General features: G+C 38.0%; 1 protein-coding gene across 4 annotated transcripts in view; it reads right to left on the reverse strand.

Annotated features, from left to right (window-relative positions):
* TOPBP1 (DNA topoisomerase II binding protein 1) overlaps positions 1-17,288 on the reverse strand; it is an 84,443-nt gene that overhangs the window by 11,180 nt on the left and 55,975 nt on the right. For all 4 annotated transcript variants that reach the window (XM_047782833.1, XM_047782832.1, XM_047782834.1 and 1 more), the window contains 11 exons: positions 17,019-17,142; positions 16,271-16,417; positions 16,049-16,151; positions 14,301-14,493; positions 12,098-12,318; positions 10,861-11,027; positions 10,513-10,624; positions 7,096-7,259; positions 4,980-5,117; positions 1,906-1,995; positions 1,567-1,728 (listed from right to left, as the gene is read on the reverse strand). In XM_047782833.1, the coding sequence (XP_047638789.1) occupies positions 1,567-1,728; positions 1,906-1,995; positions 4,980-5,117; positions 7,096-7,259; positions 10,513-10,624; positions 10,861-11,027; positions 12,098-12,318; positions 14,301-14,493; positions 16,049-16,151; positions 16,271-16,417; positions 17,019-17,142 (1,621 nt within the window). The remainder of the gene's footprint in view (positions 1-1,566; positions 1,729-1,905; positions 1,996-4,979; positions 5,118-7,095; positions 7,260-10,512; positions 10,625-10,860; positions 11,028-12,097; positions 12,319-14,300; positions 14,494-16,048; positions 16,152-16,270; positions 16,418-17,018; positions 17,143-17,288) is intronic.

Genomic DNA, 17,288 nt, shown 5'->3' on the forward strand with positions numbered 1-17,288 from the left:
CTTGTCCTGACCATGACCTTGACAGAAAGCTCCTGCTCTCCCCTCACTGACCTGCTCCTTAACCTACAGAACTGTTCTGTTTTGACCTACTCCTAAGAGTCAGAGGTAGGCAATGATGAACTCAGATGCAGAAATACAGAGAAGCTCATTCCCTCAGTGCATTTCTCCAGACATCTAGTACTTGATACACATGACCACCCTGAGAAAGGTAGGGACACGAACAACCAAAAGTCAGACAGGGAAGGAGGAAGATGCAATTGGGGAAAAACAACAGGGAGCTCCTGTGGGACTAACAATCTTTTATTTCTAGTATCTTTTTTTTTCTTTTTTCTTTTGTCTTTTTGCCTTTTCTAGGGCCGCTTCCTGCAGCATATGGAGGTTCCCAGGCTAGAGGTTGAATCGGAGCTTTAGCCACAAGCCTACACCACAGCCACAATTACACCAGATCCGAGCTGCATCTACGACCTACACCCCAACTCACGGCAACACCGGATCGTTAACCCACTGAGCAAGGCCAGGGATAGAACCCGAAACCTCATGGTCCCTAGTCGGATTCGTTAACCACTGAGCCACGACGGGAACTCCGACATTTTGCTATTCTTTAACTAGGACATATGTCCATGACCTATACACTTTTTATATGTAAGGAAAAAAGAAAAGAAAAACAAACCCAAATGATAGCACATGTTCAAATGCTTAACACAGCACAAACTGCAAGTGATCCATCTTGGATGGCAGCTGTATCCCTGAAATAGGAACTTCTGCAGGGATGAGGTTCAGGAAGTCTCTACATCCCTCCCGAGGGTAAAAATTTAAATCCTCACATGTCTCAACAAATAGAGATTTTTAAAAAATTATTTAGAAGTTCAAGGAGAGCTATTACTGGTTTACTAATTCCTAATCAGTATGCCTCACTGCTTTATGACAAAGGCTTTGTGTTTATGTTTCAGGCATTCCTCTATTAAACCCTGACCAACTTCCAAACACAAGCAGCAATAAACACAAAACAGGTTGAGTTTTGGTTTCCCCCTATTTTTACACTATTCTGTTGAAATCCTTTGTAATAAGACCTTTATGACCATGTCTCCCATCTTGCTGATTCTGGATGGCATTTTGGGCACTCTGGTGTCAGGAAGATTTTTTTTGCCCATTCAAGTCATCCAGTGTATTATCCCTTCGTGTAGCAAATGCTTGATTTACCTTATTGTCTAATACAGGTGTTTACAATGTATGAAGCAAAAGGTCAAGAAAATTTAAAAAGAACCATTGGTTAAATGTTTCTTCTTGGGCCATGGAATCAATTTCTACTTTCTTTATATTCCAACATTTTAAAGAGCACTTTTAAAGTGTTTAGAGGAACCTAGGTTTTGACCGTTCTCATAGTTAACTTCTAGGCTACATGTTTACATATGTGTTCATTATTATAAAAAAACTGAAATTGAAGGGGGTTGAGTAGAGGAGAATGACATTCTACGAATAACAAGCTGAGGGTTTTCTTGTGTACTCACATCTCTATGCACACAAGCGCATTTCTGATAATGAAGTCAAGGACCAGATCTTACAAACCTGCATAAGATAATCAGCAATGTATTCTGTTTTCAAGCAGTATACATTCTGGGCAGCAGCTTCTGCTATATTAACTCCTGAGTCATCTGGTTTCAGTTTATTAAAGTCAGAAAAGAGATGTGTAGCTTCTTTAAATAAAGATACAGAATGACCAGGCAGCACCTAGGGGAAAAAACCAACGTATAACCATCAATCAGTGTCCCAAAGTACAAAATAGTTCAACTATATAATCTATACATACGGATTACCACCTAATAAACTACAAAAAACAAGAACTTATCACAGCAACCTCGGTTAGAAATAATTGTAAAAAACTCAGTAAGTTGATTCAATACAAACCTTTGCTCCTCCTGACTGAAGAAGGCGTTTGAATCCTGCTTCTCGAGACTGATCAACATGTAAAATAGCCTTCCACCCACTAAATGCCCCCTATAGGAAAAAAAAAAAAAAGTGCTGAAATTATTTGGAAAATGAATATCAAAATACAGAAAATCCATTATTTTATCTGCAGACTTAGTTTTATGTTAATGAAAAATCTTGTAGCCTTTACTTTTGATGAACACAGCAATAACTGTATTGGTCTAAAAACTTTGAAACACAGAGCCATGGTGTCTGGCACATAGGCCATCAATAAATATTTGAATAATCAAGGGAAATGATTTAATGATTAGGTAACATTAAAACAAAGCAACTTGACAGTTGTTTAGTCTTTTCTAGTATTTTTTTTTCTTACAATTAATCAAAGGTAGAGCGTAAAGCACAGCTGCTTAGATTAGATGAAGCCTCCATCATACTTCTCCTGAAAATGTTTACAAATGAGAAATATAAAATATTTAAGTACAGTACTGACAAAGCCAGAGGAAATACTCTAAAAGACAGGGAATCAAGGCTAACAGGGATTTGGAGACAGCAGAGAACTCAGAATACCACACAAAAAATGATATAATCCGGGTTTATAACCTTTTCATGAGCCATGGACTGGTTTGGCAATCTAGTAAAACCTATGGATCTGTCCTCTTATTTTTTTAAAATAAGAGTTTTATAGAGATGTAATTTCCATACCATATGTTCTTTAAATGTTTGAAATAAAATATAAAGTATTTTTTACAAAGTTTTTATTGAAAATTATCAAAATATTAAAAAATTTGTCACATAATAGAGGTACTTCTATATTGAACTATATAAACTGAAAATATCTAGTCAAAAATACTAAATGATACAATATCTAACACATCCATATATATCTAGATCTACTAAATGATAATACATCTAAACTGGAGTTTCCTGGTGGCCTAGCGGGTTAAGGATCTAGCACTGTCACTGCTGTGGCTTGGGTTTGATCCCTGACCCAGGAACTTCTGCATGCTGCAAGCACAGCCAAAAAACAAATAAACAAAAACCAAAAACATCTAGTCTACTGACTATCACAGCTTACTAGCCTACATTGACATAACACATTAGCCTACAGGTTGGCAAAATCATCTAACACAAAGCCAGCTTTACAATAAAGTGGTTGAATATTTCATGCAATTTATGGAATACTATACTGAAAGTGAAAACCAGAATGGTTGTTTACCCTTATGATCATATGGCTGACTGGGAGCTGTGGTTTGCTGCTGCTGCACAGCATCAAAATAGAATACTATTACTGCACACTGCTAGCCCAGGAAAAGACCAAAATTGAAAATTCAAAGTATGGTTTCTACTGAATGTGTATCTCTTATGTACTATAATTTTAAAGTAGTGACAAACATAAATAATATTTCAAGTTGCAATCACATTGCAAGCAAAAATATTGGATTTCTGTCTGTGGAGCAAGGTCGCAGTAGTGTGAACGATTGTATGATTTGTTGCCTAGACTCATAAGGAAGGAAATGCTAACTTTCAGTTATAGGGTAGTAAAAATAAGGTTGTATTTCCTCTCCCACCTGAGGTATATAGCCTTCCTGAGTTTCATCTATAAACTCCTTTGGGAGAGTCTGTGGACTCCAAGTTGAGAAGCCCTGAAGCTAAATGCTGAAGAGATACTTTAGATTTTTTTTTGTCTTTTTTTGCTATTTCTTGGGCCGCTCCCGCGGCATATGGAGGTTCCCAGGCTAGGGGTTGAATCAGAGCTGTAGCCACCGGCCTACGCCAGGACCACAGCAATGCGGGATTCGAGCCGTGTCTGCAACCTACACCACAGCTCATGGCAACGCCGGATCGTTAACCCACTGAGCAAGGGCAGGGACCAAACCCGCAACCTCATGGTTCCTAGTCGGATTCGTTAACCACTGCGCCACGATGGGAACTCCTGAAGAGATTCTTTAGAAGAAATACTGTATGAGTCATATTTTACACATATAAATGACTTTTTTTTTTCTTCTTATGGGCACACCTGTGGCAAATGGAAGTTCCCAGGTCAGGGGTCAAATTGGAACTGCAGCTGCAGGCCTATACCATGTCTACAGCCAACACTGGATCCAAACCACATCTTCAACCTACTGCAGCTTGTGGCAATGCCAGATCCTTAACCCACTGAGCCAGGCCAGAGATTGAACCTGCATCCTCACAGAGACCACGTCAGGTCCTTAACCTGCTGAGCCACGACAGGAACTCCTAAAGGATTTTTAAAAGAGCCATCAGCAGGAGTTGCCTGGTGGCCTAGTAGTTAAGGATTCAGTGGTGTCATTGCTGTGGCTCAGGTTCAATTTTTGGCCTGGGAACTTTGACACGCTGCAGTGTGGTCAATAAAATAAAATAAAAAATAAAAAATAAGAGGCATCAACATTACATATACGTCTGTTGGTCATAATTAAAAGAATTAGAAATTAAGACTAAGTTTATTTATTTTTGCTTTTTAGGGTAATACCTGCAGCATATGGAAGTTCCCAGGCTGGGTCTAATCAGAGCTACAGCTGCTGGCCTACACCACAGCCACAGCAACTCGGGATCCCAGCTGTGTCTGTGACCTACAACCACGCTCACGGCAATGCAGGATCCCCGGCCCACTGATCAAGGTCAGGGATTGAACCCGCATCCTCATGGATACTGGTTGGACTCATTTCCGCTGTGCCACAAGGTGAACTCTGTAAGCTCAATTTAGAATGCCCAATTTAAGTATATCAATCAAGGGATAAAGACAAATAAAATTACTCTTTTGTCAAGGGCATTCTCTTAAAAAATAAATAGGAGTTCCCATTGCGTGAGTTGTGGTGTAGGTCGAAGATGCGGCTTGGATCCCACGTTGCTATGGCTGTGGCTGTGGTGTACACCAGCAGCTATAGCTCTAATTCAACCCTGGGAACTTCCATATGCCACGGATGTGGCCCTAAAAAGCAAATAAAAAATAAAAATAAATAAAAATAAAAACCTGGGATGGTCATGACATCAAATGCTATTTATACTACCTACATAATTATATATATTAATACCTCAACAATGCCTGACTCTTGTCTTTGCTGGATTTTTTTCCTCCATCTCATTGCTGCAAGTGCTAGTTTTCGCTGCTGTACACTGATTCCAGTCAAAACATCAAGTATGGAACTGCTTCCCCATTCATAGTCTTCTTCCTAGAGAATTAGTCCAACAAATTTTTAAGTTTCTAAAATATGTTCTCAAGGAGTTTACAATCTAATAAAAGTTATAAGCTATACATTTCATTCCTATAAATACAGAGAGTACTAAGTAAGCATCAGTTTACGAGCATGGAGGAAATGTAGATTAATTTGGCTTCATAGGAAAGTCAAGTACATCTGGCTTCTAACTAGAAATGAGAAAAATAATTGGTACAACCACTATGGAAAACAATATGGAGGTACCCCCAGAAAACTAAATATAGAACCACCAACCAGCTATAATGGAAAAAATAAAAATCATTTAAAAAAAGAAAAAAGAACTACCATATGACCCAGTAATCTCACTCTTGGGTATATAACCAGACAAAACTCCTTGAAAAAGATACATGCACCCATGTGTTCACTGCAGCACTATTCACAATAGCCAAGATATGGAAACAACCTAAATGTCCATCAACAGGTGAAGGGATTAAGAAGATGGGGTATATATACACAATGGAATAGTACTCAGCCATAAAAAAGAACAAAATAATGCCATTTGCAGTAACATGGATGGAACCAGAGACTCTCATACTAAGTGAAGTAAGTCTGAAAGAGAAAGACAAATACCCTATGATATTACTTATATCTGGACTCTAACAAATGACGCAAATAAACCTTTCTACAGAAAAGAAACTCATGGTCTTGGAGAACAGACTTGTGGTTGCCCAGGGGGAGTGGAAGAAGTGGGATGGACTCAGAATCTGGGGTTAATAGAGGCAAACTATTGCATTTGGAATGGATAAGCAATGAGATCCTGCTGTATAGCACTGGGAACTATACCTAATCACTTGTCTCATATGATAATGTGAGAAAAAGAATGTATTATGTATGTGTGACTGGGTCACCTTGCTGTACAGTAGAATTTTTTTTTATTCAATGAATTTTATTACATTTATAGTTGTACAACAATCATCACAATTCAATTTTATAGTATTTCCATCCCAAACCCCCAGCCCAATTCCCCACCCCCAACCTGTCTCCTCTGGAGACCATAAGTTTTTCAAAGTCTGTGAGTCAGTATTGTACAGTAGAAAATTGATAGAACACAGTAAACCAACTATAATGGAAAAAATAAAAATCATTAAAAAAAGAAATACATTGCACACATTTCTTTTTTTGGGGGGGCATGCATTTCTAAGAAACACAGATAACTACAACTCAGTAAATGGTAATTTAGATTATCAGGTTTCACCTACTATAAGATGAACCCCACAGAAGGACATGGTCTCAGAGGAGGTAGGTATCAATAGTTTGATTACCTGTCTATATTAGAGAGATCCCTAAGGAATCCTGATTGAAAACTTCAAAAACTACATGATAGATATTACTGTGATAGTTAGAAACCAAAATATTTCAAATAATTAGTTTATTATTTTATGGGCTAACAGTAAAGATAAAAGCTTACAATGAGATACTCCTGAAAGTTTTCTAATGTTATTTGAATTCAAAAATTTCAAATCAATTAAAACTGATATAACTAAGAATCTGGGTCTGTGATCTTTAAGTATTTTTGCTTTAATTGTTAACATGGACCTTATAAATTTGGTATAGTCTAACTGCTCATATTTGGTTATTTCAATGATATGAATGGTCAGTGTACGTGCTAAAATAAATTATTAAGACATTACTTTCAGGAGTTCCTGTCATGGCTCAGCGGTAACAAACCCATCTAGTATCCATGAGGACATAGGTTCGATCCCTGGCCTTGCTCAGTGGGTTAAGGATCTGGCATTGCCGTGAGCTGTTGTGTAGGTTGCAGACATGGCTTGGATCCCTCGCTGCTGTGGCTGTGGTTACGCCAGCAGCTGCAGCTCCAATTTGACCCCTAGCCTGGGAACTTCCATATGCCGTGGGTGGGGCCCTAAAAAGACAAAAAAAAAAAAAAAACTTTAGAAGAAAAAAGACCCTTCACATTAATTTGCATACACACCGGCACGAAGCGCCCAGCAGTCCTGCATGCTTCAAGGTAGGAGCGATGGAGCACCCACTTTCCAGCTGCCACTGAGGCTAAATACTTCTCGTTCCGAAGTGGATGTCCCACAACAATATGTGTACAGTTGGGATCAAAGCACTGCTTCTCAATCACTAGTCCACCTTAATTAAAGAAAAATTGATACTTTGTTGATTTTTAACCTTTTCCTAGGAAAAATGTACTTCACCTATGCAGAGGAATTATTTGTACAAAATGCACCAGACAACAAAACCCCTGACAATTATTTTACTTTACATATACATTTTTATAAAGTAATGTTTACTGTGAAAATTTTAAATGCAAATTAGATAAAACAGTAAAATGAACTGGCTACCTAGGCTCTAAATTTATCAAAATTTTGTCATCCTTATTTCAACCTACCCCCTCCCCTTTTTGCTTAACCATTTTAAGGCAAATCCAAGAAATCATTTTAATCTGCTCCTATGTAGTCAGTATGCATCTCTAAAATAGACGGAAATTTTTTTACAGGTACAATGCCATTATCAGATCTAATATAAATAAAAAAATTCTTTATCTCACTACTAAATCCTTGCTCAAATTTTCTTGCTTATCTGTAATTGGTTTGTTACAATTAAGATAATATGAGGAAAAAGGTATGAGTAAAATATCAGCTTATGTAAAGCATGGCTTTTGATTTATACTTTAGAAGTTAACTTGACTACTGGTTAAGCAAGGTGGTATCAAGGACTAAGATTTCAACAAAACAGTGGAACTCTGCCCATGCTTTACAGATGACTAATGATAATAGCCGTAATACTTTTGAACACTTAACTATATATATGGCAGGGACTACTGAAAGTTGAAAGTATTACATCATTTAATCCTCACAACCCTGTGAACCTTAGTTACTATTATGTGAAGTTTACACGAGGACACAGGGATAGAGTAACTCACCCAGGATCACAGTGACGAAAGAACAATACGGTAAAAATTCCATTATAAGTATCAATATCTAATTCTACAGAACAAGTTTATTCTGTGATCCAGACAACAAAACAGACCCACTTATTTATGTACATCAGTTGGTTACAGCTGCTTCATTTATACAATAAAGGGTCTCTTGGCATTTCAGTATTAAAAACCCTCTAGTCACATGGAGTTCCTGCTGTGGCTCGGTGGGTTAAGAATCTGACTATAGCAGCTCAGGTTGCTTCAGAGGTGCAGGTTCAATCCCCCACCCTACAGTAGGTTAAAGTATCTGCTATTGCTGCAGCTGTGGTGTAGGTTGAAGCTGCAGCTCAGATTTGATCCCTGGCCTGGGAACTTCCATATGTTGTGGGTGTGGCCATAAAAAACAACAAAACAGAAACAAGCTCTCATCACAAACTCTCATTCTAGCACAGTCTGCATTCATCTGTCTCTGCTCTCTGTCCTCCTAGGTAAGTCTCTGCTAGCTGCTACTACTCTTGCCCAGAATTAACAGAGCTGGAGCAATATCTAGAAAACAGACACATGAAGCATTCCATTTGGTGACCTCTATGTAAAGCTTAGCAATTCTGACTAATCTCCATCTAATTTATTAGGTAACTGGGAAACAAAGTGTTCCATATGAGTAAAGTTTCCAAAAACTATAGCTTCTCAAGTGACAGAAATCTTTAAAGAAAATAAACACAAAAATGTATATCATAGTTCTCCACAACCCTAAAAGGATAGCAATAAATGACACAATCTTTTCTTTTTAAAAAAATTTTTAAGGGCCACACGTACAGCATATGAAAGTTCCTGAGCTAGAGGTTAAATTGGAGCCATAGCTGCTGGCCTACACCACTGTCACAGCAATGTGGGATCCAAGCTGCATCTGAGACTTGCAATGCTGGATCCTTAACCCACTAAGCAAGGCTAGGCATCAAACCTGTGCCTTTATGGATACTAGTCAGGTTCGTTTCTGCTGAGCCACAGTGGGAATTCCACACTTAATCTTTTGATGATTGAAGGCTACTATTAAAAACAACCACTACTTTTTTTTTCCTCTGTCAGTCACGCTAGCAGCATGTGAAAGTTCCCAGGCCAGGGATCAAACCTGCATCACAGCAGTGACCTGAGCTGCTGTAGTGATAATGCCAAATCCTTAACCCACCACACCACAAGGGAACTCCTACCCATTACTTCCTTTTTTGGGGGGCCGTAGCCATGGCATATGGAGATTCTGAGGCTAGGGGTCGAATCACAGCTACAGCTGCCAGCCTACAACACAGCCATAGCCACAGCTACGCCAGATCCTAGCCACATGTGAGATCTACACCACAGCTCACAGAAACGCTGGATCCTTAACCCACTGAGCAAGGCAAGGGATCAAACCTGCAACCTCATGATTCCTAGTCGGATTCATTTCCCCTGCACCACAATGGGAACTCCGAACTCCTACCCACTACTTCTTAATGTTTTCTCTAGGTCAAGCTGTTCTCTTTTTTCTTTTTCAGCTGCCCTTGTGGTATATGGAAGTTCCTGGGCCAGTGAGCAAATCCGGGCTGGAGCTGCAACTATGCCACAGCTGCAGCAATGCTGGATCCTTAATCAGCATTAAACTGGTACCTCCACAGAGATAAGCCAGATCATTAACCCATTGCACCGCAGCCACAGCAGAAACTCTCCAAATTGTTCTCTTTCAATACTGTTCTTAATTCTACAGGGCTGCTTTGCCCCAAACAGTACCACTAGCCACATGTAGCTACTGAATACCTGAAGCACAGTGTGTCCAAACTGATGTGTGTACTAAGTATAAAATATATCCCAGATTTCAAAGACTTCATAAGAAAAAAAGTTAAACATCCCATTGATAATTTATCTTAATTACATGTTGAATATAATATTTTGCATATACCAGTTTAAATAAAATCTATATTTAAATTAATTTCACCTGTTTCTTTTTACTTTTGAAAATACAGCTGGTGGAAAGTTTACCTTTCTAGTATGTTGCTTCCAGAAAGGTGTCAGATGGAGAGCCTGACAACTAGTGGAGGAAGAATATCAATATGGAGAAGCTCCTCTCTGGGTATTACTGTACCTTAACTTCATTAAAACGTAGTTTTAATTATATTTAAATCTGTAATTCCACTGACTTTTGTCCAAGATTCAACAATGAACAAATGCGTGAAGCAGCACAAGAAATTCTTAAAGCTTAATGGTTGGTTTCAATTTAAATACTTAAATCTAATGACCCAGTGATTCTAGATTTAGATTAGAGAGTTATAAAATCGAAGTTCTATTGCTGACTCAACTCAGCATATAGTCTTAGACAAGTTACCCATCCTTTTTTATCTCCATGTCTACAGCTTACAAATGATATCAATAATTAGCTTACATTTGACTTCCAAATAAGGTGGGACATTTTTAACCTAAGTAAAATACTTGTACCTAGTTTTTCAATCAGATGACAATAATCAATACGTTCTTGAGGATTCAGAGATGACAGCTGAAATATGTACTGTTTTTTTAAGTCTTCATGAGTTTCCTCTATCGTTATAACCTGGAATAAAAGAGTTTACTTCAGAAAAAAATTACATTAAAAGAGTTATCAGGTCTATGGTTCTTTTACAGTGACATTTTACTTAGTCTTCTGAGTTCTCAAGTATAGAGTAATAATAGAGTACAAAGAAATAGTTTTCAACATCTGACGAACCCTTGATATTGATATCAACAAATTAGAATGCAGTATAATGGCAATATCCAAAAGCCTTAGCACCATACTAAGGATTAACAAACCTTTTCTCTAGGGTGTGGAGCCACAGGTGGGTTGGCTAGGGGGAAGGCAATACTGGGGGCTTGAGGCGTAGGGATCAGGTGGCTGTCTTTTATTGGAGTTTCCACTTCTTCAGAGACCGGGTGTTTTGGGGCTTCAGTCACACAAATGTTCCCAGGATCACAGACAGCTGAGGGCAATAAAATGCTGCAGTGTGATGTTATCCAAAACAAAGTCTGGGAAATATTCTCATCTGTCTTAGCCAAGATGATATTAAACACAAATTCTGGAATGTATAAAGTACATGCGAAAGAAGTAGCCTATTTCTACAGCTTATAAAAAAATGCAATTACTTAGCTTTAAAAGGGCTTTAAATGGTATTATCTGTGTGCTTTTCCAATGCTCGCTTTGTTTAGTTGTTGCTTTTTAGGGCCGCATCCACAGCATATGGAAGTTCCCAGGCTAAGGGCTGAATTAGAACTACAGCTGCTGGCTTACACCTCAGCCACAGCAACACAGGATCTGAGCCATGTCTGTGACCTACACCACAGCTCATGGCAACACCAGATACCCAACTCACTGAAGAGGCCAGGGATCGAACCCTCGTCCTCATGGATACTGGTTGGATTCATTTCCACTTCAACGGGTACCACTCCAACCCTTTCTTTAGATAATTTCTCTTATCAGTAAAATGTAAACCAAATTTAAAAAATGAGAGTAATTCTACACTTGGAGGAAATCAGAAGCAGAGATAAATCTATACATTTAGTATAGAGAAATAATCATATGATACGAAAGAGAAGGGGTGGGGGAAGATGACCTAAATAACAGGTAAGAAGCATTTTCTTTTCAAGGTAGAGTCCAAGAAAGATAAAATAAGGAATTCATAAAGAAACTCATACAACTCCAAACAACAAATTTTGTAGGTATGTGCTCAGTGGAATTTAGAAGACAACAGATGAAAACAGGAGAAAAACCAAGTATTAACTATACAAATACAAAAGGCACTGGAAAAATGGGGGGAAAAATACCTAATCCTAGATTTCACAATATAAGAATCAAAATATATTTTTCAGTTTACTGATAAATTACCTCAATTTACAATTATTTTTCTGATTTTTTAAATTTAAACTCAAATCAGAAACATCTAGCGAGTTTTTTGTTTGCATGTACAATTCAGAGAACCACAAGGTGCTTATCTATTTTTAAGGGGTTAGCATTACCTAACACAAACAAATAAATAGACTCCTTTCTCATTACCCTGTGCAGCAATTTCTGAATCATGTAAAGGCTCCTGGAAAGGAGAATCCTCCAGTTTTTTAACATCAACCTGAAGCTCAGAGTATTGTGTGGGACAGCTAGGCCACTGCAAATTGCTGGCAAGTCTTGCTCTCTCTTCCCTGGCTGTAGGGTCATCCCAAATGATCTGTTCATTTTGGGAGGGCTCAGTGTTGATATCAGGTACTGTTTGACGAGACTGCCTAAGGAATAAAAGTGAAAATTTAATAAACAGATAGCCATAACAAAATCCGCTCATAAATTCCCTAAGTTAGATTGTAAATTGGTAGCTCACCTTTATATGTCCATCATCTAACACACAGTAAACATTTGAAAATACTTATGAAACACATTATTTGGACTGAACATGCATACACTTAAAAGTGTTAAAAAAATGTGAAAACAATTCTAAAATGATTGCTGCATTTAAAAAAAGGATTTCTGGGAGTTCCCGTTGTGGCTCAGTGGTTAACGAATCCGACTAGGAACCATGAGGTTTCGGGTTCGATCCCTGCCCTCGCTCAGGGGGTTGGTAATCTGGCGTTGCCATGAGCTGTGGCATAGGTGGCAGACTCAGCTCAGATCACAGGTTGCTATGGTTCTGGTGTAGGCCGGCGGCTACAGCTCCAATTAGACCCCTGGCCTGGGAACCTCCATATGCCGAGGGTGCGGCCCTTAAAAAAAAAGGCAAAAAAGACAAAAAAAAAAAGGGATTTCTCGGAGTTCCCATTGTGGTAACCAATCTGACTAGTATCCATGAGGATGTGGGTTCAATCCCTGGTCTTGCTCAGTGGGTAAAGGGTCTGGCGTTGCTGTGAGCTGTGGTGTAGGTCACAGACGAGGCTCTGAGCTGGTGTGGCTGTGGCTGTGGTGTAGGCTGGCAGCTGTAGATCTGATTTGACCCCAAGCCTGGGAATTTCCATATGCCACGGGTGCAGCCCTAAAAAGCAAAAAAAAAAAAAGATTTCTCTTGATTATATAGCCTTGGGGAAACATGGTAATATTTAGAAACCTCATCACTTTACTTACCAGTTAATATTTGTATTCTTTTTTTGGCCATGCCTGAGGCATATGGATGTTCCCCAGTCAGGGATCAAACCTGTGCCATGGCAGTAATCAGAGCCATAGCAGTGATCCTTAACCCAATGGAACTCCCAGTAGTTGTATTTTTATTACTTGAAATAATTAAGAAATATAATTACATGGGAAGCATAGTATTTATAGGCTGCCTTAAAAAAAAACCACGTCCTTTTGGCTACTGGTAACCAAACCTCCCAGAACCTAAGGTAGACCAGCTATACAGTGGACTAGAGTGAAATGTATTTTATGGTGTCACGTAACAATTCCACTGGAAAGGTGACAGAATTCCAACTATTTTCCCTCAATGTGTATATACTGAATATTCCCATGTATAAACATATATGGAATCTTAGAAAAATAATTCGCCAAAGCTGATGGCACTCCCAAAGAGTTCATTTGCCTCAAATACCAGGAAGATGGCTCTTTATTCTCAGAGTATATTTATTTATTCAGACTTGACACAAAATCTAGGCTCTCTCTGATAAAAAAGACCTGAAGTATATTAAACAGAGAACCATTTTTGCTGAGTACTCAGATAAAGAAACAGCCTCATGAAATATAAGTTAATGTAAGATAAATGCATAGTTCAGCTAATCAAGATATGAGTACCATAACACTCATCATACAATTAGAGATTTTTCTATCAAGGAAAAGATGAATTCATGTTATGGAACTTAAGTCACATCACACTAAGATCTGTAATCACCTTCCCTAGAAGATATGTTTATAAAGAAGATTTATAAAGACATTTACAAAGATGCATGTAGTTCCAATAAGAAATCACTGCTTAAATACATACATATATATGTACTTACTGTTAAATATTAAAATTATTTAACTCCAAAACTAAGAACAGAGAGGACTGTCCATTGAATCCAATTCAAACAAGGCAAACTAGATCTTAAAATCACTTCTTTCTCAGAGGAGGTAATAAAATGCATTAATCATGCCTTATTGGAAGCAGGTGCTTGATATGGAACAAACCTCTGCTTCCTGTTCTCCAGTAAGAATGCTAGAACTGCTTGGAACAAGGGAAGGAAGGAGGAAAAGCTAGGAAGGCCAGGAGGAAAGAAAAGCTATCCTACCATCAGTGACAAGTACGGACCTCAGTGCCTCTAGGACTCTACTTCGTCCGCTGCGGGCAGAGCGAGTGCTGTCAGGGGTTGAAGAGGCACTGTTACAACCACTTCTTGAAAGGGAATTCTTCTGCCCCTGGGGTTTCACTATTGAAGTTGCAGACATTATCTCTTGCAGCTGCTTTTGAAAGTTTTCTCTCATCTCCAAGGTCTGTGTCAGAGCTTGAAACAAACATAAGTACACCAATAAAGTTAAGTTTCTCCTTTTTTTAATCTACCCAATCACAGTAATTATTTCATCTAGATTTGGTTGAACATAAATTTATTAACTTGACATTTACCAAATACTTACTACAGGCTACAGTAATATACTAAGACTATGAATCCTGCAGAACATAACAGCAGCCCTTACTGTGAGGACTGTATAGAAAGTAATCAGCAAGCCCTTTGCAAACTCCTTGCTAAGATCTGTAGCCCTCACCCTTTTGTAGAGCTTCGTGCCTCCTTCTGACCCTTCAGGCTCTTAAGTCCAACAGTCACTTGTGATTGATGATTTTCCCCTATGATCCTTGAAAACACAGACCACAACGTATTTATCTTTGGTTTCATTGTAGACTAAACACTTAAGCAGGGGGGGTTCCCGTCGTGGCGCAGTGGTTAACAAATCCGACTAGGAACCATGAGGTTGAGGGTTTGATCCCTGGCCTTGCTCAGTACATGAAGAATCTGGCGTTGCTGTGAGCTGTGGTGTAGGTCGCAGAAGCGGCTTGGATCTGGTGTTGCTGTGGCTCTGGCATCGGCCCGGCGGCTACAGCTACAATTAGACCCCTAGCCTGGGAACCTCCATATGCTGAGGGAGCAGCCCTAGAAAAGGCAAAAAGACAAAAAAAAAAAAAAACCACACACACACACAAAAGTAGGTACTAAATACACACTTTTCCAATGGACAGAGTGGGACTAAGTAAACAGGTAAATCATAGACAGGAAAAGCTCTGGAAGAGTGGAATAAAGAAAACAGAAAATGCTAATCCATTAAAAAGAGGACATATGCTGCTGCACTCTTTACAATAGCAAGAAGTTAGAAATAACCTACGTACCCATCAACAAGGGACTGGCTAAATAAAGTGGGCCATTTGTACTGTGAATAAATACTACACAGTTGCCAAAAAAGGGAAAAAGACAGAAGCTCCTTATGTACTAATGTGAAACACTCCACAAGATAAACTGTTAAATAAAAAGATCAAGATCAAAGTATATAGTAGTTCACCATTTACATATTTTTTAAAAAGTAGGTAAGTAGAAAACATTTATGTTTATGATTGTGTTTTGCATAAAACAGCTCTAGAAGGATCCATAAGAAGATGGATCCCACCAGAAGGTGGGAGAAACTCTTCATACCTACCTCTGTATCTTTAAAATCATGTAAACTTATGTTAAAAATACTGTACATATAATTAAACTTTTTGAAAAATACCAAAAAGAACTAAAGAACTGAAGAACAAATTCTTGAAAAATACCTTTAATCGGATAGGGCTGTGTTTCACTAACTCCGTAAAATACCTAGTTTCACAAATTTCACAGATTTCACCAATCATTTAAAGCTTTGCTATTACTGAATGACTGGCATGGAACCTCAACTCAATCCTCAAATAGATGCTTTACTTATATTTAGCAACATAGAAAATAACTTTATTCATCTATCTGATGCAATGGAAGCATTCTGTATGAAAGATACATATTTACAAAAAAACTTATTTTGTAATTTAAAATATTTTACCTCCTTTAGAGTCATTCCTTCCATTTCCATTTGCTGTTGCTGATTCTTTATTACTGGTGGTCATACTGTCTATATCATTTTCTTCTATGGGCAAATGATCTGCCTATTGAAGGAGAAAAATGACAATTTTGCAAACCAAGTCTGGTATAAGATTCATGGTAACCTACAATTGCACATTCATTCAGCTTAAAGAGGGGTAAGTGTATCATACACATCATCTACCTCATCATCCTTTGCTGTTGAATCAGCTGACGGTAGTCGATTATTACAGAGTCTGCCATCTTGCACTGCACTGATATCCAGACTCATTTTAGGATTATAAGTATGTGGATAAAGAGATTCAGGAAGATGTTTATACTCTTGGGCACACTGCAATACAATGGTATGCATTGAGACAGGACCGAAAAAAAAAAAACCTTAGCAAATAAGTGACCTTAAGTAGGATAAAGACAACCAATACATTATGTTCTAAGACAGCGTAAGTTCATAAAATTAAAGTTTGGGAAAGTAGTTGACACTTAATAATTCCACCATACAAACGATGAGTTGTCCTCACTTTTTAATGTTATGTCCATTAAAATATAAACCTAATTCTATTTCTATGCTTTTGTCAAGGTATAAATCGCATTCCAGGGAATACCCAAGAAAGAAAAGGAAAGAAAAGAAACATAGTTCTAAACTAATTAAACTATTTGGCATGCTAAAATAATTCTGCTCAAATTTTTATAATCTTCTATCACATCATTTTTAACTAGTGAAAATAATCAGAGAATCAGAAAAAGTACCCAGTAAAGTCCCATTAAGCATTCAAAGATTAAAGATCTTAAGTTTTTGATGCCAAAGAAATGAAATGTGTAATTAATTGAGGTTATCAACTTGTTTATACACAGGGAAGTGGGTTTGCACCTTGAAATAATGTTTGTATACATTTTCATTTAACAGGGAGGGGAGGAAAAAAAGTATGGCTTACTTCTAAAAGCCAGTGCTCTGAAACAATGTGTATTCCTCTTTCTTTTACAGATTTGTACTCCCGATTAGTGTCATTTGGTCGCCCTTGATAGATAAAATGAGTCACTGTTTCATCAAAACTCCACCTGAAACAACCAAGTACAAAAAATTGAATACCCAAGAGGAATAAGTACGTTAAAGACATAAACAGAATACTCTTGACCTTCACAAAACTTTCAAGAACCAGAGTAAGCAAAAACATTAAATGATAGGCTCCACTTTTGTTGTCAAA

This window comes from Phacochoerus africanus, chromosome 1, assembly GCF_016906955.1.
Source record: "Phacochoerus africanus isolate WHEZ1 chromosome 1, ROS_Pafr_v1, whole genome shotgun sequence".
Lineage (NCBI taxonomy): Eukaryota > Metazoa > Chordata > Mammalia > Artiodactyla > Suidae > Phacochoerus > Phacochoerus africanus.